The sequence below is a fragment of the Rhizophagus irregularis genome, chromosome 2 (genome assembly GCF_026210795.1).
Source record: "Rhizophagus irregularis chromosome 2, complete sequence".
Classification (NCBI taxonomy): Eukaryota; Fungi; Glomeromycota; class Glomeromycetes; order Glomerales; family Glomeraceae; genus Rhizophagus; species Rhizophagus irregularis.
Window position 1 is genome coordinate 3987110 of NC_089430.1, and position 21717 is coordinate 4008826.

Genomic DNA, 21717 nt, shown 5'->3' on the forward strand with positions numbered 1-21717 from the left:
GGCTGTAATTTTAGTGTAAGGTAGGAATTTAAAAATGTGAAACAAAGTTACCCGCAGTTTATCGGAATTTCTACTGGGACACATGATTATCACATTTATAATTTCATTTACCTTCTTATTTTCTCCTTGTAAAACTACAAAAACTCTTTTCCGTTGCCGCTCGGCTAATAATTTACAGGAGACAATCTCGCTTAACCTTTTATTTATTGTAGGATATTTTTATAATATCGTGAATACCATTTTTAATTTATATCTAATTATTATCATGTGTTTTTGTCATTTACTTTAGATCTGAACAGTTCATCTTTCACACTCGTTTACATCTTTCCATTTCTTCCATTCTCAAGTAACAAAACACAATGAGCGCTGAACCTCAATATTCTCCTACTCACAGTAGTAGTAACGATGATACTTCACAACCTTCAGTAACTAAAACTTTGGCTGCTGATAATAATGGTGATTCAAAACAGTCAACTGTTGTAAAAACGCCGACACAATCGGAAAACAGAAAATCGCAATCGGGAGGCGATTCAACAACATCGTCCTCCGCATCATCTTCACAAGCTTCACAACAAGATGCAGAGTCTAAAGATTTAGAAGACAAGGTCAATTTGACCCTACTTTTAGTTTCTGGCAAAAGACATACATTTGCTTTTGATCCCACCGATACAATAACAGTGGTTAAAAGTCGAGTTTTTAATAATTGGCCCAAAGGTAATAACTGGGTAGATTTATTTATTTATTTATTTTTGGTCAATTGCTCATTTTAGTGATGCAGGAAAAGTTATTAGTCTCTTACAATATTATTTTTTTTTGGATTTGAATTGAAAAAGTATATTAAATTGTGACAATCAGTCGACTCGAATTTTGCTCAATCAAATTTTATATATAAATATTCAGTTCTGGAATGGGTTTATTTAACTTAGTTATAATAAAAAAAAAAATTTGTTACTTATAGAATGGGCCGATGAAACCCCTGTGGCGGTGTCAAGTTTGAAGATCGTGTACCAAGGTCGATTCTTGGAGGATGGAACCACGCTTGAAAGTAAGCAGGTTTAATTTTATGTTTTTTTTGCATTTTTATACTTTATAACTAGTATGTAATTTAAATTTGTTTCATTTAGCAAACAAGATTCTACGTGGACAGACCACTATTGTACATTTGACTATAAAAAATGTGTCGCAACATGACAATGATGGTTAGTTAATTAATATTGTTCCGGTTTAATTTTTTCAATTAACTTAAATTTCACAAATATTTTAGGTCCTAAATCTAAAGACGAAGCACCAAAATGTCATTGCATAATACTGTGATAGGCTATTGAATACTTTCGAAAATAATTATTAAAACTATTATAATTTTTGGTATCTTTTTTTTTTTTATAAAAAAAAAAAATTATAAAAAAATCTGTTTAATTTTGTCTTTTTTTTATTAGATATTTTTTTTTGCAGTCAGCATTCGAAAAAAAAGTGAAGAAAATAATTTAAATTATATATATAAATTTTTAATCTCTGTATTTGATATAGTTTTCCTCCAAATTTTGTATGGAAAAAAGCAAACTAATATCAAAGAAAAATGAAAATTCCGTAATATTGAAGTATTTTTTTTTAATTAATTATTATACGGCCAAAAAAAATGGCCCAAAGGAAAAAAAATTCACATGCAAATTATGAAATTTTTATTCAAATTTTATTTTCATCTAATAGGGTAAAAGAAAAGAGTGTATGGAATACATAAATTTATAATATGGCATAAAAATTATTTATTGGGTAAGGGAAAGATGGAACCAAAAAGACATTAGAAATAAATTTTCTTAGTTTTTGTATACAACAACGAAAACGTATTGATTTATTTGGAGGATTTTGACAAAAATAATTATGTACTTTAATTATGGAATTTACTATGGGGTAGTTAGTGGAATGATATTGTATTTATTACGAATTTATTATTATTAATATTATTATTATGTTAATTTTTTTTTTTTTAAAAGAGGTGGAATATTAAAATATATTCATTTTGTATAATATGCTGGTTGTATAAACATTTAAATATGCATTCTTTTCATAAATAGATTATGGTCTTTAATAAAATTACATTCTGAAATGATATTAATAAAAAAAAAGTAATTGTTACGCTTACTTTACATTGGATTAATCAATCTTTCTCTGCTCTAATAACCAATCTTTTCTTAGGTTTTATAAATCTTGCTTTCGCAGATATGATATTCACTTTTGAAGGTAACGTGATATCCAAATTATATTTCCTGGGCGAATTAAAAATTAGACGCAAAGGTTCTAAGTCTAATGTGCTATCCTTTACTGATTGCTATATAAATAAATAAAAATAATTTTTTTTTAAAAAAAAAAGAAAAAGAGGTAATTTATTACATATTAAATTTAGTTAATTTACCATAGAAGGCGTATCAATAGTTATAATCAGGAATAACCTTTTATCTCTAAATTCTTCTGTGATGGTATATTTAGGTTTATCCAGAGTTCTGACATTTTTGGTTGATTTTTCATCAATTATTTTTCGTTGGCTCGGTTTCGTGGAAATCTCCGTTATTAAAGATTTCTGTTGTTTAGGAATCATAACTGGTTTCTCTTCTATTTTGCCTTTGTAACTTATTTTCGGATATGCAAAGTCTGAATAACATACATAAATTAATTCTTCCAGATTCATGTTCTTATTGAAAATCACAAGAACAGAATAGTGACGTACTGCGAGTTAATTCTAGATTAAATTGTTCTTCAATCATTTCCACCGCCAGTTCGATTATATATAATTTAAAATCGGAATCTTCTCTTGTTCTTTTAAATGGTAATGTATGAATAATAGCATCACAAACATAACAAAGATCCTCCTCTAACATTTCAATATTTCAAATCAGTTATATTACTAAAGAAAAAAAATACAAAATAATCAAAAACATACTATTGTCTTTATCTTCTCGAATATTACTAATAACGGTCGGAACACGATAAATTGAATCCTCATCGCCATTCATTGATTTTTTTATTTCAGTTTCAGTAGCATTTGGTGGACATGGTACTTTATTTGAATAACAAAAATTGATGAAAAATTTTGAATTTAATTTATATAGTTTTTTATTTGAGGATGCTATACGAATTTTTATTACAAATCCAGGATTAGGGAGCAGTTGAATACTCTCAAAATCTTGTCCATCTGATTTAGTGGTTTTCATGTATTCTTCTGTTATTGCAGCCATTGCTTTTGGATTTTCTGCTAATTGTGATGAAAGTTCTTCTAAAAATACTTCTTCCGCAAGTTCTTCTTGTTCATTACGTACAATATCCTTTATAATTAATGAAGAAGGTGTTTTAGAAGAATTTTCATCAAAATCCAATTTAGTATGAGCCATCTTTTTAGTTGACGAAACAAAAAATTATTGAAAGTTAATATTGCGATTCGATCTTAATATCTATCTTTTATCACGTAACACAAGTCATTGTAAATTATGATTCACATGATAACAGTGATTATTTTTTTTGATCAAGATTTTATTTTCCATCACACAAATAACTAAAAAGTAAAATTTACTTTTTTTTCGCAAGGGTTAAAAAAAAATTTTTTTTTTTAACATTCGAGAGATCAGTTTTGTAGCACATTTTATATCGAGTGCAATCTTCAAAGCTTTTATTTAGCTTAAAGAAATGAGGGAATTACCGTCCAAAGAATCTGCTCTTTTTAAGCAAATTCTTGCAAGTATCTTATATAGTGATGGCTACTTCTGGTATATTATTATATATGTATATTTAGCATGACTGACCGAAAAGTTATAAATTTTATATTAGAAATTCTATGAGTATAAACAGTATAAGAAAGGGTTGAAAGCTGCTGATCAAATATTGAAAAAATTTCCTGAACATGGGGGTACATATATGATATTATTTCTTTTTTTTTATATCTGTTGATATATGTTAAATTTTGTTTTATTTGCATAATAAAGAAATTATTTTGAAAATGAATTCATTTAATTGATGTTTATCTATTGTAATTTTGATAATGCGATTATCATCATTTAATTATTGATGCAGAGACATTGGCTATGAAAGGATTGTTTCTTAACCATATGGATAGGAAGGAAGAAGCTCATGATTTCGTACGCAAAGGGCTTAGGTTTGATCTGAAGAGCCATATTTGTAATTATATTTTTGATGATTACTTGTTTAGAAACAATTTTCCATCATTCAAACTTTTTATAATCGGACAGGTTGGCACGTATATGGATTGTTACATCGATCCGATAAAAACTACGGTGAAGCTTTAAAGTGCTATAATCAAGCATTAAAATTTGATAAGGTATGAATGATTTAAATATTATTTTCGCATTCACTTGAAAATCATTTATTTAAAATTTTTTTGGTGATAGGATAATATGCAAATCCTTCAAGATTATTCCTTGCTCCAAATTCAAATGCGAAATTATGAGGCTTTTAATGTAAGATGTAGAATCATTATGTTTATTTTAACAATTATTAATATTAAATTATTGTTCGATGGGAATATTACTTAATTAAAAGGAATCAAGACTTCGTCTTTTGAATTTAAGACATAATAATCAAAGATATTGGATTGGACTTGCTATATCTTATCATCTGCTAGAAAATTATGAAATAGCCGAAAAAGTATTGAAAGCTTACGTGGATACTTTAAAGGTGAATATAAAATCTCATTAAGCTATTTGCGTTTAATTACATTTAATGATGATGGCATCCTTCGTAGGAAAAACCAGGTCCTATGAATTTTGAACACAGCGAGATGCTGCTATATCATAATCTTATAATAGAAGAAAGTGGCAAGTTTGATAAAGCTTTGGAGCACTTAGAATCCATTGAAAATGATATTTGTGATCGTCGCTCATGGAAAGAAAAGAGAGGTTTGAATATCAATTATAGACTATATCATAGTTATATTATGCTAAAATAATCATATATTCGTCTTTTTCGACTAGCCTTCTTTCTGCTGAAACTTGAAAGATATCAGGAAGCAAAGATAGCTTATGAAGACTTGATTGCTGACAATCCCGATTGTTATGATTATTATAATGGCTTGTTATTAGCTTCCCAAATAAATACCAGTAAGTATTTCATTAGTATATATCAATTAATTTAACGTGTTAACTCACTATAATAAGTTCATTTAATAATGAGAATTGAATCCTGTTAGATGAGTTGTCCTCTGAACAACGCGAAAAAGTTATTGAAATTTGTCAAGAAATGGCAACAAAATATCCAAAGTCAAATCTTTTAAAGCTACTTCCTATAGAACATACAGCTGGTCAGTTACTTGAATGTGGTTTGCATGGATTGTCTTGTTTGTAATATTCTTATATTTTATTATATGGTTGTAGATGAAAGATTTAAAGTAGAAGTAGATAAATATATGCAAGCAGCTCTTAGAAAAGGTGTCCCTTCATTATTTGTTAATCTTAAAAAACTTTATGCTGATCCGATAAAGGAGGATACAATTGAGAAATTGGTTGAAGAATATCTCCAAAATCTAAAGACGTGTAACACTTTCACCAAAAGTTCGGATGCTGGTGACGAAATTGAAGAACCTACAGCGTATCTCTGGACTCTCTATTTGTTGGCTCAACATTACGATAACAAACGTGATACTACAAGGGCTCTCAAGTTGATCGATGAAGCAATCGAACACACACCAACTTTAGTAGAATTATATATGACAAAGGGCCGTATACTCAAGGTCCGAACTTTAAATAGATATTTTAGGTGGCATCATAAATTGAAACCCAATCTTACCAATTACCAATTATTTGCATCTTTGACGTATATAGCATGGGGGAGACCTTAATAATGCCATGAAAGTTATGGACGAAGCCCGAGAGTTGGATCTTCAAGATAGGTTCATCAATTCGAAATGCACAAAGTATATGCTTCGGAATAATCAACCAGAAGAAGCTCTAAAAACAATTGGATTATTTACTAGAGTGTGTATAATTGATTGAATGTTTTTTATATGGTTTTTTATATATTATTTAGATTATTTATATATATATTTTTTTTTAAAAAAAAAAAGGGCGACGCTCCTGATCCATTAACGGATCTTATAGACATGCAGTGTATGTGGTATGCACTCGAGGAAGGGGAGTGTTATAGGAGGCAGAATAATTTAGGCAAAGCTCTTAAACGTTTTCATCAAATCGACAAGGTATAATTCAACATTTAAGTTAGTAATTTTCTACATACATAAATTTTAAATACTTTAAATTATTAATATAAATAATGCATTTTTAATATGGTTTATTGTCAATCATATTTAAGCATTTTGCAGATATAACGGATGATCAATTCGATTTTCATACATATTGTCTACGCAAAGTTACTCTTAGAGCATACTTGAGGTATGTCGCGATTCATTCTTATATTCTCGTGAAATTTTTACACTTATTTATTATTGCTATGATGTAAAAGCATGTTACGACTTGAAGATCAGCTACGTTCACACCCCTATTATTTCCGTGCCGCGAAAAATGCCATAGAGGTAAGTATAAGTAATATTCTCATATGTTGTCTCCTTTGTTCTTATTATGAATCATCATATATGGAAAAATCCAGATCTATCTTTATCTAAAAGACAATCCAAAATCAGCCAATGGTGAAGAAAGTCAAAATTATGGTACGTTTCATTTGCGAATTTTTAATATAATGGAAAATTTCTAATTGAATAAAATTCGAACAAAATAATTTCAAAAGAAAATATGACAGAAGAAGAGATTAAGGCTGCCAAGAAAGCCAAAAGTAAAGCCAAAAAAGCTGCGCTTAAGGAGGCAAAAAAAGGTAAGAGTTAATTTATTAAGTGAGTTATATATATATATATATATATATTTTGAAATAAAATTTTTTTTTCATAAAGCTTCTCCGGCAAAAGAGGATCAATCGAAAAAGAAAGTACAAGATGATGACCCGGAAGGCGAAAAATTTCTGAAGGTTCAATTATGTTTGATTATTATATAATAAACATTATTAATAATTTAATTAACTTCTAGAATGATTTACAGGTAGAAGATCCTTTAGGGGAAGCATTCAAGTTCCTTCAACCTTTGCAAATATTGGCTTCGAAAAGAATAGAAACACATTTATTAGGATTTGAATATTACATTCAAAAAAGTTTGTTTTCTGATTTCAGATAAATATTATTATGCTTAGTTACTAATAATCGTCATTATATTTCAGAAAAGTATTTACTCGCTCTTAGGGCTCTAAAACGAGCATATAATATTGATAAAGAAAATCCAGAATTACATGTAAATATAATACGATTCAAGTTTGAAGGTATGGTAACTATTCTAATAATATTATGTTTATTATAATTTATGAAAAATATTTCAACAGATTATCTTATTTTAGTTTCTAGGCTTGAGAAAGAAGAAAACGAAAAAAGAGAACCGTTACGTGATTCTACTGAATATCAAACAATTTTTAAAGTTGTTAATACAGTATTACCAACCATACTTCCCGATAATACTTCCTTAGAAGTATATACTGAGGAATTTTTAGCAAGGAATAAAGGGTCCATGTCACATTTATTAGCTGGCTCTAATGCATTATTGCAAATAAATCCTGATAATAAACAAGAAGTCACAAATTTATTGATGAACTCTATTAAGGATGAATTTTTGAGTACGAGAACACTAAAGGTAATTATTCAAGTAATATGTATGTATTTCTCTTTTTCGATTCGACTATTTACAATTTATTTAATTTTATGAAGAATTGCATATCAGTATACGAACAACTTAAAAACAAGTTAGATTCATCAAAAGCCGAAGAATTTAAGAATAAGTGTAAAGAATGGTTTCCGATTTCAACTTATTTCAAGGGACTCGACGATTAGAAATAAATTATTTGAAGAGTATAGAGGAAAATATCAATGAAATTATTGTTTATTTAATTATCATAAAAAACAATTTATACGGAGAGTCAATTATTTTTTTGCAATTCTGTCGAAGGTCAAAAAAAATATGCATGAATATTGAATATATTTAATTTTGATTCATACAAAAAAGTTTGTATTTTTAGTGATGTTTGTTTTCATTAATTAAAAAAGAAATTTTTTTGAAAAATTAAATCACGGATTTACGAGACGATTTTTTGCATCTTATTCTGATTTGTAATATATATTTTAAAAGTTGGTTAAATTCTGTTATTTTTAGCATTCATTATTATTAAAAGCTAAACGAATACGCGACATAAAAAATAACGTAGCCAAAAGGGTTTATTCGCAATGTGGCAAAGATATGAAAATACATTAATATTAAAAAAAAATAATTATAGTTAATATGAAAAGCCAAGACATTTTGAAAACGTCAATAATCTCTTTATGATCAAATAATCTTCACAATTCATTATCTTCTTCATCCCAAACAAAATCACCAGCAGCTTCACTTTCTTGATGTAATTTAGCTAATCCTGTTAATTCTTCAAGATATGTGGGTGAATCAAAAACACGTTTAAGAAATTCAAATCCATTTGTTTTATATTCTTCTGATATTTTATCAGAACAAGCTGTACACTTATCGTAGGCTTGCCCAACTATTAACATATTATTAAAATTGGTTAAAAATCCACGTATTTGATGTGGTATAATACCTAAAGGAGTTGAGGTGCTAGTATCTGTTGAACCAGAAAGATCATTAATAGTATCTGCTGGTGCCGCTGGTCTATTAATTAATAGAATGAAAAAAAAATTTTTTTTTGTAAACCAGTCATAAAAAGATTAAATTATACGAATAGAATTTACCCTTTTTCATGATGTAAAACAGAAACCATTAGTTCAACGGCATATGCACTAGCAATTGCAGATAATCCCGGCCGCGTCACCGTGCATTGCTGGTCAAGTGTACGATCCTTAAGAGAATCAGTCGGTGCCACAATATCGTTACAAAAATAGCATCCCAGTTGCTTAATTTCTGGCATTTTGCTGCTAGAAACTCCTGTTGATTTCGAAGTGAAATCAAGATCTTTGACGCCATGCCTCATTACTACGTAAGTATCAAAACCCAATGCTGCATTTATGACAAGCTAATAAATAAAATATACTAGTAAATATTATATTATTTTATTAAAATCAAGTAGAATTGAATTATTTTAAAAACCTTTCGCATGCTTGCCCCCAACAAAGTAGGTAACCATCGACTTTCCCTGCTATCCATTAATAGAAAAATAACATCGTGTGAATCAATTAGTTGTGTTATCTTTTCAATATCACTACGAACTTGTGATTCTGAAATAACTGGATGTCCTGGCATAGGAATATTTATATGATGCCCTTCAGTTATCTAAATTTCAATATTGACTCAATATAGGTTTAAAAAAAATGTTTAGGGAAACACAAATTTATACATACTGAGCCAGGATAAATTTTTTTTAAATTTTCAGCAGCGGTCTGTGCTTTAAACTTGCCTCCCTCGAGACTATCTTCAAAGAAGAATAATGGTTGTCGAACAGGGTTGGAAAATGAGATACGTGCATTATCAACGAATGTTATATGACGAACACCCCATCCCTATATAAGATAAGAAGCCACGTAAATTAACATATTTTATAATTTTAAAATATAAATAATCAAATAATCAACCTACCAAAAGACATCTTGCCACATAACAACCCAAAGTTCCGGCACCGAGTAATAAACATTTTGTTTCTCTAATTTTTTCCAGTTGTAGATTTGGTACAATCCTCCATCGCATTAATTTTAAGTTTAGGTCAACTGACGTGTCGGCCAACCTTATATATAGAATGTTAAAATCTCAATTCGATGTAATAGAGACTTATACGCGTTTCCTTACCTTACTGGATCCATAAGATGTGCTAGGTCAACAGAACGAGGAGCAAGTTTACCTTGAGAATTTTTTTCCCATCCTAAACCTTTTGGACACTCATCTTATGATTAATGAAAATTATTTAGCATCAACAGTGCTATTATAAAGATAATATAAATAAATTTCCAAAAATCCAATACAGTACCAGAGATTGTGTCAGTTTCAGGTATTTCAACTGTCAATATACAAGTTTGTGATACATCCTTTTTGCCTGGAACCTCTCTGTAACATAATATTTTAATCTTATGTATATTCCAACGACGTTGCAAAAGTACTAAAAGATTACGCAATGGCCATCCGGGATTTGTAGGCAAGCTTGAAGGATCAGCAAATCCAACAATTCTCTAACATTATATACTATAAAAGTTAATTAGTTTCTCAATTGAAAAAAAAACATTGAATCGAGTCCTAAATTCACCTCATCACTACCACAGCCTTCAAAGAATGTGTCAAATTCAGATAGGCTACCGATTATCATTTCTTTACTATTGGATCGTTTGACGAGGAAAAATCCAGCATTTGCACAAGACTGTTTTTGTCTAAAAAGATCATAATTTTCTCTGAAGCTTTCAATCTGATCAAGTTTTGAACATGTTAATTTATGTTGTTAATATATATGATATTCTTAAATAATGATAAGACTAACATCGCTAGATATCCATAAATCCCTAATGCTTTTTATTTCGCCATTTTCGGAAACATGCCATGGTGGTTCGGTTATTAATGCAGGAAAACCAAACCAGTAATGATATTTATATTTTTTCAAATCTGCAAAGGTCACAAGAAGGAATCGGGTAAGGAGATACGGATTTTTTACCGCTTCTCCAGATTTAATATCCTGCCAAATCTAAATATTGGACAGAACAAAGTTGAGATGATGATTTTATTTCAGAATTTTAAAAAAACCGTTAAAGTATAAGTTCGAATTTATTTGAATTTACTTGTTCTGTGATCTCTTTAAATAAAGCAGCTTTGTCAAGAGCTTTAAAATCTTCAATTGTATTAGTATTTTTTATTTTTCCAATTGAAGGATAGGCGAAAGGTGGTAAGCTGTAAATTGAATATATATATATTACGCGAATTAACATATGAATTTCGATAAGTTCGCAGATTTTAGTTCTTACCGTGAGAAAGAAGCGGAATTGGTGTCATCGAAAGCATCAATTCCAAGGCACAAACGAGCTGGCATGGAAATATTTGCTTCAGTGGCATGTTGTGAAGTTATAGTATGACCAGTAAAGTAATGTCCCAAAATATCATGTGAAGTATCATCTAATTTATACAAATCAATTTTTCGCGTTGATAAAGTGTGCCAGAATATGGCTTCAACAGCTGAGGAGTAAGCTACGAATTGTACAAGTGGACCAGAAGACATTTATTAAAAAAGTTATAGTTATTATATAATATATAATATACAAATGTTGAATAACGCGAGAGATTAAGATTACTGTGGCGCAGTTATTCATCTATTTCATCTCTTTTTAATTACGTAATCTTAAATGCGAAAGTGAAGTTTTTTTCTGACGCGGATCTATTTAATAATGCGCAATATCGTTATTTTTGGAGGCTCGTCGCATACTGAATTAGCTGAACAAATAGCTTCTCGTTTAAATGTGCAACTTGGACGTGTAAAACTTTCAAAATTTTCAAATAAAGAAACAAATGTTGAGATCCATGAGAGTGTTAGAGAAAAGGACGTTTATATAATTCAATCTGGCTGTGGCCACGTCAATGACAATCTAATGGAACTATTGATTATGATATCGGCTTGTAAAATTGCATCAGCGGCAAAGGTTACTGCTGTGATACCTTGTTTTCCATACGCGCGACAACCCGATGCTCCTTACAAGAAAAATGGTGAACTTTTGCCACGCATTCCAAAGGATGCTTTTATTGGTTATACCTATAATACACCAGATTCAACTCCTGCAAACGAAGTGAAAAATCCATTTGGAGAGCAAAGCGCTAATGGTACTAGTTCGTCCGAAATATCTACTCGTAGCGCGGGCGGATATAAACATTGGATTGCTCGATCTGGAACACTTATAGCCAATCTTATAACGTGTGCAGGTTGTTACATGATAATGTAAATAATGTTGTTCTTTATAAAGAATAAAATATAAAATATTAATATACATACGGCTCATTTACTTTAGGAGCCGACCATATAATAACTATGGACCTTCATGATCCTCAATTTCAAGGGTTTTTCGATATACCGGTTGACAATCTTTACGGACAACCTTTGATGATTAAATATATTAAGGAAAACATTCCAAATTATCAGAATGCAGTAATTGTTTCTCCGGATGCTGGTGGTGCTAAAAGGTAGGATTTGCTTATTGGTGTTTTAACGATTGATTTATTTCTTAAAAATGTATTTGTTATTATTTAGAGCAACAGCAATTGCAGACAAACTTCATATGGATTTTGCTTTGATTCATAAAGAACGTCGTTCTCAAATTAAGCCTCATAAAACTGATATGATGCTTGTTGGTGAGGTTAGAGACAAAGTGTGTGTTCTAATTGACGATATTGCAGATACATCTGATACAATAACCAAAGCCGCAAAGATTCTTAGTGAAAGCGGAGCAAAAAAGATTTGTGCCATTATCACTCATGGAATTATGAGTGGTGATGCTATTCAAAGAATTGTAACAAGTGAGATTGATCAAGTCATCGTAAGCGATAGTGTTCCACAAGTTGATCATTTAGCGCAATGTTCTAAGATGGGAGTTTTTAGTATTGCTCCAATGTTTGCAGAAGCAATTAGAAGAATACATAACGGTGAGAGCGTCAGTGCATTGTTCAGTCTTATGGACTTGATATAATCAAGTGAAACGAACTTTTTTTATAATATATAATATTCACTACCGTGTATGATCTGGTTGCCATTTTAAAGAACAAAATGAGTTTTCTATTCTACATATAATACATGTAATGAGTTTTCGCGTAGATGATTTATTATTTATTCGCGAATTAATTAGTCATGTAATACCAGTCAATTAAAAGATTCATTGTTTAATATGGTTCTTTATAATTAATGTAATCAATGCCATTATATAATAAAATTTAAATACTGTCTTAATTATGACTGCTTCCGGTTCTTTTTTTTTTTTGTCATTAAAGCTATACTCCGGAAATTTGCTCTCTAATTGTATCGCAATTTATTTTGTAAGCCTAAATTCACCCTCTCTAATAGCAATATAAATCTATCCTGACAATTTAATAATTTTGTGTTACCTTGTGATAACGAATGAATCTTTCCTACTAATTTGTCTTACCAAAGCTGCCGCATAAATGTACATTAATTAACTTCCTTTTTTTAAAAAAAAATTTTTAATAATTTTCTGTCTCCGCTTATTTTACCAATCAATTTTTCCTACAAGAATTAACAAGATTTGTTAAAATCGATTTTCGATTTAGTAAAGAAAGTACGTCTGTTAGTATCATATTTCTACCAACAATTGTAAATAGAATAGTGGTATATAAATAGTAAATATGGTAGAAACTAGCAACGACTACTTGAACGCTAATACAATTGAACACTCTGCGGACGACACCTCCGTCCGCCCTATTCCACCAGACTCACCTGCTTATCCTTCCTCACTAGATACATCGGCACAAGATATTTCACTACCTGTCGACGTTCAACCACAAATGAATATTCCAAGAGGCGCATCTTTCGAGTCTTATCATGATAATCCGAGCATTACTTCTCTTCATTCATCAACCCCACTTTTATATACTTCGTTTGAAGGTCCCGATATTCGTGAAGATGAAGAGGATAAGTGTGGTTTAGAAGACGAAGATGATGGATGTCGTATGGATAGAACCTCTAAAAGATATGCTTCAAAATTATGGATTGCTATAGTAATTTCTCTTTTATTTTTTGTAATTGAACTTATCGGCGGTTTTATTGCTGGAAGCTTGGCTTTGTTAAGTGATTCTTTTCATTTGCTAAGCGGTAAGAGATCAACTAATTATTGTAGTTTTGTTGAATTTAATATTTGCATAATTAAGTTCTTTCCTTTTAAACAAATCAGATGTAGTTAGTTTCGCAATTTCACTCTTATCTATATATCTTGCGCGAAGACCAGCTACGAAATGTTTGTATAATCAACAAATGGAACTAGCATATTTTATTTTTTTTTCGATTTCAAATTAATATCTGACCTATAATAATTCGGTCTAATTTATGACATTAGCACTTTCGTATGGTTACCATCGGGCAGAAATTCTAGGTGCTCTTGTATCAATTTTCTTGATTTGGGGCCTTACTGGCTATCTATGTTACGAAGCCTATGACCGTATACAACATCCAATAGATGTAGATGGAAAAACCATGTGCTTCGTAGCCTCAATAGGGGTTGCAGTAAATATTGTGTAATTAACATTTATAATTATATAAATTTTAACAAAAAAATATATTGACATCATATTATATTATAGGTTGATGCTTGTTTTAGGACATGATCATGATCATGGTCATGGTCATGGTGGACATAGTCATAGTCATGGGAGTGATCATGGAAATAGTAGTGTTAATGTTCGTGCAGCTTTGCTTCATGTATTGGGAGATTTCTTGTCTTCCTTGGGAGTTTTAATATCATCTATAGTTATTATGTTGGATGATAGTAAGACTTGGGTCGATCCATTATGTACATTTTTTTTCTCAGCTCTTGTAATGGCCACTACATTTGGTATATTGAGAAGTGGTATAAGAGTTTTGATGGAAGGTTTGTACCGTAAAAAAATATAATTTTTTATTTATTAAATATACGTTTTAACTTTTTCTCTAATCATAGCAACTCCGTCTCATATTGACGTACATTCTGTAAGAAAAGATTTAAAGGGAATTGAAGGAGTAAAGAATATACATGAATTGCACAGTAATTATCCCTAATTTTATGTCCTAATTTTTGTTTGATGGGAATCAATTTATTAATCTTAACCTTTTTCTAATAAAACGTTCAGTCTGGGATTTAACAGTTGGCCGAGTAAGAATTTACTTGTGAAGAGTCTTTAGTTTATTGCTTATCACTAAACTACAATTTTTTCTTTGTAGACAACTCTTACATGCCATTTGGTACTTAATCCATATGATCCAGATGTTTCAGCAGAGCCATTGGTTCCTGCAACAATTTTATCACAAGCCAGACGGATTTTAAAACAAAAATATGATATATCACATGTTACAATTCAAATTGATTCATAATGTTATTAAATTTAAATATATATATATAATATATAAGGTAAGTTTCTGTTAGTTAATTTTTGTTTTCATTTATTTTTGTTAAAAAACAAGATTACATAAGAATATAATATATAAAAATCACGTATTAAATAATAGCATATTTATAATGATGTTCTTTATATTCAGAGAAACATCCGATAAATATAACTTCTTTACCGTACTTTTCATCTTATTTTATATTATTCAAATTCATATACACAGCATTTCAATTTTTTTTTCTTTTACTGATTATTATTTATGTACATTATAGTTTTTTTAAAAAAATTTTCTCTTTTATAATATTAGCAACTACATCAATAAATTTTTCAATGGAAATAGGAGGAATTTGATAATGCAAAACTAATCTAGTAGTAGTAGAATTGTTACCAGAAATAAGAATGTTGTGTGAAGCTAATCTATTAGCTAATTCTCTAGTCGTAATATTAATTGATTTAGTATCAATAAAAATCATATTAGTATGAACAGGAAGAGTAACATGAATACCTAGATTAAGTAATTCATTAGATAATGTTTTAGTTAACAAATGAGATTTTTTTAAATTATCTGGAAAATTGGAAATAATAGCATATTTAGCGGCGGCAGCTAATGAACCACATTGTCTCCAACCACCCCCGAATAATTTTCTTAAATGTTTGGCAGTTTTAATAAATTCTTTATTACCTACTAGCACTGAACCAATTGGTGCACCAATACCTTTTGATAAACATATACTTATTGAGTCAAAATTTTCTGTAAACTTTTGTAAAGATAAGCCAGTTTCAGCACATGCATTCCATAATCTTGCTCCATCTAAATGCAATTTTATGTTCGTTTTTTTAGCTAATTTAGAAATTTTTTGAATTTCGTTAAGAGGAAAGAGTAAACCATGTAATGTATTTTCTAAAGAGATTACACGAGTTGGTGCGTAATGATTATCATCTGTTGTAATTAATTCTGATTCAATTTCGGAACAGGTTAAGAATAATTTGTTGGATGGTATTAGCGGTGTAACGGAAGCCCGAGAATGATATGCTATTCCTCCGGCTTCGTAATTATAAATATGGGATCTAAAGTCGCATAATACCGAATGTGGCGGTGTTGATAAATGTGCTCGAATTGCTATTTGGTTGGTCTTAAATGGTGGGAATAGAATATTTTCAGTTTATACTTAAATAATGATAAATTTTGAATGATTTTACCATTGTACCAGATGGTGCAAATAAAGCTGTTTCATGTCCTGTTAATTCCGCTATATAAGTTTCAAGTTCATAAGTAGATTCATCTTCCTAATAAAATTATTATTATTATTATTATAATTTCTTAAATTCTATAAGAACTTTATCCAAGAGTGGACATTTACATTATATACATCATCCCCTCGTGATGCATTACGCATAATATCAAACATTTCATCAGTCGGTTTAGTTACTGTATCACTCCGAAAATCATATATTTGATCCGAATTAGATTTGATTTTGATTTTGGAAGGAGAGGACGGGTACGTTGAATAAAATCGAAAAAAGTTAGAATGGAAGAGAGAAGAATAAAAAATGTTCGTTATATTTTTACGAAGAATTAAACGAGCCATGCCTAAAGAATAGATTGAATAGATTAAAATCAGGAAAAATATATCTGAACGTGATTTACTGCGCCGATATCTTAGTATCAGATATCATTATATCTTCCAATATGATGAAATGATGATGGGCTATGATTTGAACGTGAATTTCATGACATAAAGTTTAACTCGTGCAATTCCTAATTTTAGTATAAACTAATATGTAAATCTCCAATTAAAGTAAATTAAAGTTAATAGTTATCCCACGCTTTCAGTGTTAAGATACGCTTACTATAAAATAACTTCGAAAATCTAAAAACGCCTTTTCTTTCATTCTTTTCAATTCTTTTTATATACGCCCACGTACATTAATTTGTATCCATTTTAACTTTTTTGTATATCTATATCCCATTTTTTTTTATATATAAATAGTTACGTTAAGCTTTAATTAAGAACAAACTCTTTTTCTTACTTTCCAATTAACTAAAATGTCCCCTACAGAAATGATAAGTCAAGAAAATTATGAGCCTGGTATTTGTAAAATTGATCCTTGGTTAAAACCTTTTGCTCCCGCAATTAAACGCAGGTTTGTGTAAATTCATTTAATTCCTTGACTATAATTATATTTTAATTTAAAAAAAAAATATTTGAAATAGACTTGAATCATATAAAAAATGGGTAAAAGAAATCAACCAAAATGAAGGTGGTTATGATAAATTTTCGCGTGGATACGAACGTTTTGGTCTCAATGTACTACCAAATGGCGATATTATATACCGCGAATGGGCACCTAATGCCGTTGCTGCAAGTTTGATTGGCGAATTTAGTGAGTCTATATTTAATTTAAGTACATAACAACATCCTATAGTAAGTTTAGTTTTGTTTCAGATGATTGGGATAGGTCTAAACATCCAATGAAGAAGGATTCTTTTGGTGTTTGGGAAGTTCATATCCCTGCCAAAAATGGTATTCCTACTATTCCTCACAATACTAAAATAAAAGTAAGTATATTGTATCCGATCATTCTCAATGAAATTTTGTTAAATAATCATCTTTCTATAAATAGATCTCCATGACTACACCAGAAGGCGAATGTATCGATCGTCTTCCAGCCTGGATAAAACGAGTTACACAAGATTTAAATGTAAGTCTTGCATATGATGCCATCTTTTGGAACCCACCTCAAAAATATCAATGGAAAAATAACTCCCCAAAAAAACCAACAAGTTTAAGAATTTATGAAGCCCATGGTACGTAGTTAACCTGCTACACTCATTCGTAAAACTTTTGGAATTTAACACACTTTTTGTTTTAGTGGGAATTTCTACAAATGAAGGGCGTGTTGGAACTTATAATGAATTCACGGATAACGTGTTGAAGCGTATCAAAGACCTGGGTTATAATGCTATTCAATTGATGGCTATCATGGAACATGCATATTATGCATCCTTCGGATATCAAGTGACAAGTTTCTTTGGTGTATCCAGTCGTTACGGTAAACAATCATATATTAATAATCGACATTTAGCGCCTTCATAAATATTGACGACTCCTTTGATATCAGGTACGCCTGAAGAGTTGATGCGACTCATTGATACTGCCCATGGCATGGGTTTGTATGTGCTATTAGACGTTGTTCATTCTCATGCATGCAAGAACGTGCTAGATGGGTTGAACATGTTTGACGGGTCGGATCATTGTTACTTCCATGAAGGAGGAAAAGGCCGACATGACCTTTGGGATAGGTAATAACCCGTTGGCTATTTTTCTAACTATTCTTACTATCTTTAAATTCTCAACAATACTTCATTTGATTTACTAGTCGATTGTTCAATTATGGTCATTGGGAGGTACTTCGATTTTTACTTTCAAATCTTCGCTTCTTTATGGAAGAATATAGATTTGATGGATTTAGATTTGATGGAGTCACTAGTATGATGTATCATCATCATGGCATCGGGACGGGATTTTCCGGTGGTTATCACGAATATTTTGGCGATACTGTGGATGAAGGAGGAGTCGTTTATTTAATGTTGGTGAGTTGTATTTTCTTTCTTTTTTTTTAAAAAAAAAAATTTGCATTCTTGCAAGTTTATATTTTTTAATCAATATCTTAAATTTAATAGGCAAATGACATGCTTCACAAGCTTTATCCCCGTATAATTACAGTCTCAGAAGGTTAGAAAAATTTTTTCCCATTTAATAATTGATAGAAAAATATTAAATCGTAATTTTCCTCAGACGTATCTGGAATGCCTGGTCTCTGTCTACCAGTAGAAGAGGGAGGGATTGGCTTTGATTACCGATTAGCCATGGCCATTCCCGATATGTGGATTAAATTATTGAAAGAACAACGTGATGATGATTGGGACATGGGTAATATTTGTTGGACATTGACTAACAGAAGACATATGGTACGCATTTAAAGAAGTTAATAACGCAGAATTTTGAAGTTTGTTAACGAATTTATTTGTATCGTGGAATGTTCATAGGAAAAAACTATTGCCTACGCTGAATCTCACGATCAAGCTCTTGTAGGCGACAAAACACTTGCCTTCTGGTTAATGGACAAGGAAATGTACACGCATATGTCGGACATGACTCCACTTACTCCAATCATTGATCGTGGTTTGGCCTTACATAAAATGATTCGGTATATATTATTGGTCCGATAATAAATCCTCCTAATATTTTTCTTTTTTTTTTCTTCTTTTTAAACAAAGTAATCTTCAATTATTAGATTGCTTACACATGGCCTTGGCGGTGAAGGTTATCTAAACTTTGAAGGAAATGAATTTGGACATCCGGAATGGTTGGACTTTCCCAGAGCTGGAAACAATAATTCGTTCCATTATGCTAGAAGACAATGGAATGTAGTAGACGATGATTTGTTAAGATATAAATATTTAAATGAGTTTGATAAAGCAATGCAACATTTAGAGGAACAATATGGATGGTTAAGTTCGCCACAGGTAAATTAAGTTTATTATTTCCTTTTTTGATATGGGTGATTACTTACTTATACAATTTCATTCTCGAAAAGGCATATATTTCTCTAAAACATAATGAAAATAAATTAGTAGCCTTTGAGAGAGGAAATTTACTTTGGATTTTTAATTTTCACCCAACTCAATCTTTTGCTGATTATAAAATTGGAACTGAATGGGCGGGAAAATATTCGATTGCCCTTAATACTGATCGCAAGATATTTGGGGGTCATGATAGGATTGATGAAAGTATATCATATCATTCACAACCACATGAATGGGACGGAAGAAAGAATTATATTCAGGTAAAGGCTTAATTGCTTATTCTCTTATTGATGTTACAACACCTTAGCAATTAACATTGTTTGTTTATTACAGGTATATATTCCGTGTAGAGTTGCTCTCGTTTTGTCTCATTGTTAAATAATGAAATTTATGCGATAGGATTATTTTTTGATGGGTTATGTTAAAACCTCTTAATCAAAAATTATTAAATTATTAAAATAAAACTTCAGAACATTTATTTAAGAATTTTGCTAAATTTTTAAACCGGGGAATTCCCATCCTTTACTGTGAGACCTATAACCAGTGATATTAGCATTTTGCACCAAAAAAATTCTATTTTCACAATATTATCATCCCCTATTCCAATTGAGAAAAGATAAAACAATAGTAATATTCAAAAACTTACGTACGATTATTTTTTTTTGTCCAAAATTGAAAAAGTATTTATCAATTATAAGAAAAATCGTCGTCTACTCGTTTCCAGATCCGGCTATTTAAAGAATCCATAATTAAAACAATTAAACATTAATATAAACAAATAAAATCCATTATGATAAATGCACACCTTAAACATCCATTCATATTCCCCATCTTTATCAAAGGCTCCTCTTTGTAACCATTTAAGTTTTAACGTAAATCTCGGACCAATTTCTTGTAACTCAGCTTTATCCTTACTCTTAAATACGTATCTAAATATGAAATACATTTTTTTTTTTAAAAAAAAAAATATTCTATAAATCATAGTTTTATTTCAATAATATTACCTATGTCGCCTAAAAAATATGAAATCCCTTTGATTATGAAAAGTGGCAACCTGTCTTCCTTGAAATTCCGGTACATGAGGGAATAATGCTTGAAGCCACCTTCCAATTGTATGACCTAATCTCGTATTAAAATTGTTTAAAATAAGCTCAGGCTTATGACATGAAGATCTTCCATGGCCCTATAATAAATTAAAGTTAATATATTAATGCAAAGACGGTATTTACGAATTGATTATCATACTTGAATTTCGTGATTAAGCTTTATACTTGTTAATTTAAAGTATGCTGTAGGTCCATCTGGCAAATGTATCAAAGTAATAGCATCTAATCGAAAAATTGTTAAATTATTACGTTGTATTTCTTTTAAAAAAGAAAAGTTTCATTTGAAATAATAGAATGCTTACATGGAACTTTCTTATCCTCGTTAACAACTAGGACATCTGTATAGTCTCTATTCGTACAAAATCCAATAATTTGTTTGATAGAAAATTTACTTCCCCTTTTAACAAATTGACTATTTGGAAATATATCAATTAATTCAGAGGCAAATTCATATGTAAATTTTGACGGTCTTTTACTAGTAGTAATAAGCATCTTTGGTGATATTCCTTTGAAATATGAAGAAAATTCATCTGACGCTTCGTCTTCAAATACTTCAGTATCTTCAGCATCTACTATTGTCTCATCAAATTCTCGTGTATTTTCAAGCGTTTTAGGAACATTCTTTGCTAAGCGTTCCTAAAAATCAAATTAAGATTAAAATGAAACTTTGTATATAGAGTTGAAAGGCATACCTCTTTTTTGGATGGATCTTCTGCTTCCTCTTTTCGCCTTTGAAGTCTAAGCTCCAATTTTCGGCGATTTTTCTCTTGTCGTTGTCTAGCATGGACTTCTTCTCTCTTAATTTTATTTTTAATTTGTGATGGAAGTATCGAATTCATTTTTGTGATAAAAAAAAAATGCTGATCCGAAAGAATCAGATGTGCGACTGACGTACGTACGGAAGATCGTTCAGATT

General features: G+C 30.2%; 9 protein-coding genes across 9 annotated transcripts; 5 read left to right on the forward strand and 4 right to left on the reverse strand.

Moving 5' to 3' along the window:
• The first annotated feature begins 139 nt into the window (after positions 1-139).
• Positions 140-2111, forward strand: OCT59_012227 (uncharacterized protein). The gene is made up of 6 exons (XM_025314863.2): positions 140-208; positions 290-714; positions 959-1045; positions 1125-1199; positions 1265-1365; positions 1437-2111. The coding sequence occupies exons 2-5, from the start codon at positions 360-362 to the stop codon at positions 1312-1314; spliced, it is 567 nt and encodes a 188-aa protein (XP_025184175.1). The 5' UTR covers positions 140-208; positions 290-359; the 3' UTR covers positions 1315-1365; positions 1437-2111.
• On the reverse strand, positions 1823-3407 carry OCT59_012228 (uncharacterized protein). The gene is made up of 4 exons (XM_066134321.1): positions 2936-3407; positions 2723-2866; positions 2448-2646; positions 1823-2326 (listed from the first exon to the last, which is right to left on the reverse strand). Exons 1-4 carry the CDS (start codon positions 3381-3383, stop codon positions 2317-2319), a joined length of 801 nt encoding a protein of 266 aa, XP_065989597.1. The 5' UTR covers positions 3384-3407; the 3' UTR covers positions 1823-2316.
• A 268-nt stretch (positions 3408-3675) lies between these two features.
• OCT59_012229 (uncharacterized protein) lies at positions 3676-8105 on the forward strand (the record flags this gene model as incomplete). The annotated part of the gene is made up of 21 exons (XM_066134322.1): positions 3676-3723; positions 3817-3895; positions 4060-4164; positions 4236-4324; positions 4395-4463; positions 4546-4680; positions 4748-4901; positions 4977-5102; positions 5192-5302; positions 5376-5731; positions 5823-5975; positions 6065-6196; positions 6310-6389; positions 6460-6529; positions 6604-6664; positions 6742-6825; positions 6902-6975; positions 7047-7155; positions 7222-7320; positions 7396-7685; positions 7760-8105. 21 exons carry the CDS (start codon positions 3676-3678, stop codon positions 7880-7882), a joined length of 2547 nt encoding a protein of 848 aa, XP_065989598.1. The 3' UTR covers positions 7883-8105.
• A 134-nt stretch (positions 8106-8239) lies between these two features.
• OCT59_012230 (uncharacterized protein) lies at positions 8240-11244 on the reverse strand (the record flags this gene model as incomplete). Its single annotated transcript, XM_066134323.1, has 11 exons — positions 8240-8708; positions 8789-9069; positions 9144-9326; positions 9395-9553; positions 9630-9774; positions 9837-9930; positions 10015-10213; positions 10288-10443; positions 10516-10716; positions 10811-10919; positions 10994-11244. The coding sequence occupies 11 exons, from the start codon at positions 11242-11244 to the stop codon at positions 8384-8386; spliced, it is 2103 nt and encodes a 700-aa protein (XP_065989599.1). The 3' UTR covers positions 8240-8383.
• A 65-nt stretch (positions 11245-11309) lies between these two features.
• OCT59_012231 (uncharacterized protein) lies at positions 11310-12960 on the forward strand. Its single transcript, XM_025324817.2, has 3 exons — positions 11310-11939; positions 12026-12197; positions 12265-12960. The coding sequence occupies exons 1-3, from the start codon at positions 11411-11413 to the stop codon at positions 12698-12700; spliced, it is 1137 nt and encodes a 378-aa protein (XP_025184171.1). The 5' UTR covers positions 11310-11410; the 3' UTR covers positions 12701-12960.
• A 238-nt stretch (positions 12961-13198) lies between these two features.
• On the forward strand, positions 13199-15594 carry OCT59_012232 (uncharacterized protein). The gene is made up of 8 exons (XM_025314860.2): positions 13199-13836; positions 13916-13978; positions 14078-14255; positions 14322-14608; positions 14678-14761; positions 14847-14869; positions 14938-15124; positions 15377-15594. Exons 1-7 carry the CDS (start codon positions 13371-13373, stop codon positions 15085-15087), a joined length of 1251 nt encoding a protein of 416 aa, XP_025184170.1. The 5' UTR covers positions 13199-13370; the 3' UTR covers positions 15088-15124; positions 15377-15594.
• Positions 15274-16693, reverse strand: OCT59_012233 (uncharacterized protein; the record flags this gene model as incomplete). The annotated part of the gene is made up of 4 exons (XM_066134324.1): positions 15274-15669; positions 15787-16237; positions 16305-16391; positions 16466-16693. 4 exons carry the CDS (start codon positions 16691-16693, stop codon positions 15371-15373), a joined length of 1065 nt encoding a protein of 354 aa, XP_065989600.1. The 3' UTR covers positions 15274-15370.
• Positions 16694-17151: 458 nt separating this feature from the next.
• Positions 17152-20261, forward strand: OCT59_012234 (alpha-1,4-glucan branching enzyme; the record flags this gene model as incomplete). Its single annotated transcript, XM_025329566.2, has 13 exons — positions 17152-17249; positions 17320-17489; positions 17552-17664; positions 17730-17913; positions 17979-18158; positions 18228-18408; positions 18486-18699; positions 18790-18841; positions 18905-19077; positions 19156-19316; positions 19404-19635; positions 19707-19955; positions 20029-20261. 13 exons carry the CDS (start codon positions 17152-17154, stop codon positions 20071-20073), a joined length of 2052 nt encoding a protein of 683 aa, XP_025184168.1. The 3' UTR covers positions 20074-20261.
• OCT59_012235 (uncharacterized protein) lies at positions 20151-21685 on the reverse strand. The gene is made up of 7 exons (XM_025314859.2): positions 21494-21685; positions 21104-21437; positions 20941-21023; positions 20700-20878; positions 20501-20624; positions 20346-20425; positions 20151-20229 (listed from the first exon to the last, which is right to left on the reverse strand). The coding sequence occupies exons 1-6, from the start codon at positions 21638-21640 to the stop codon at positions 20387-20389; spliced, it is 906 nt and encodes a 301-aa protein (XP_025184167.1). The 5' UTR covers positions 21641-21685; the 3' UTR covers positions 20151-20229; positions 20346-20386.
• Between the last annotated feature and the right edge of the window lie 32 nt (positions 21686-21717).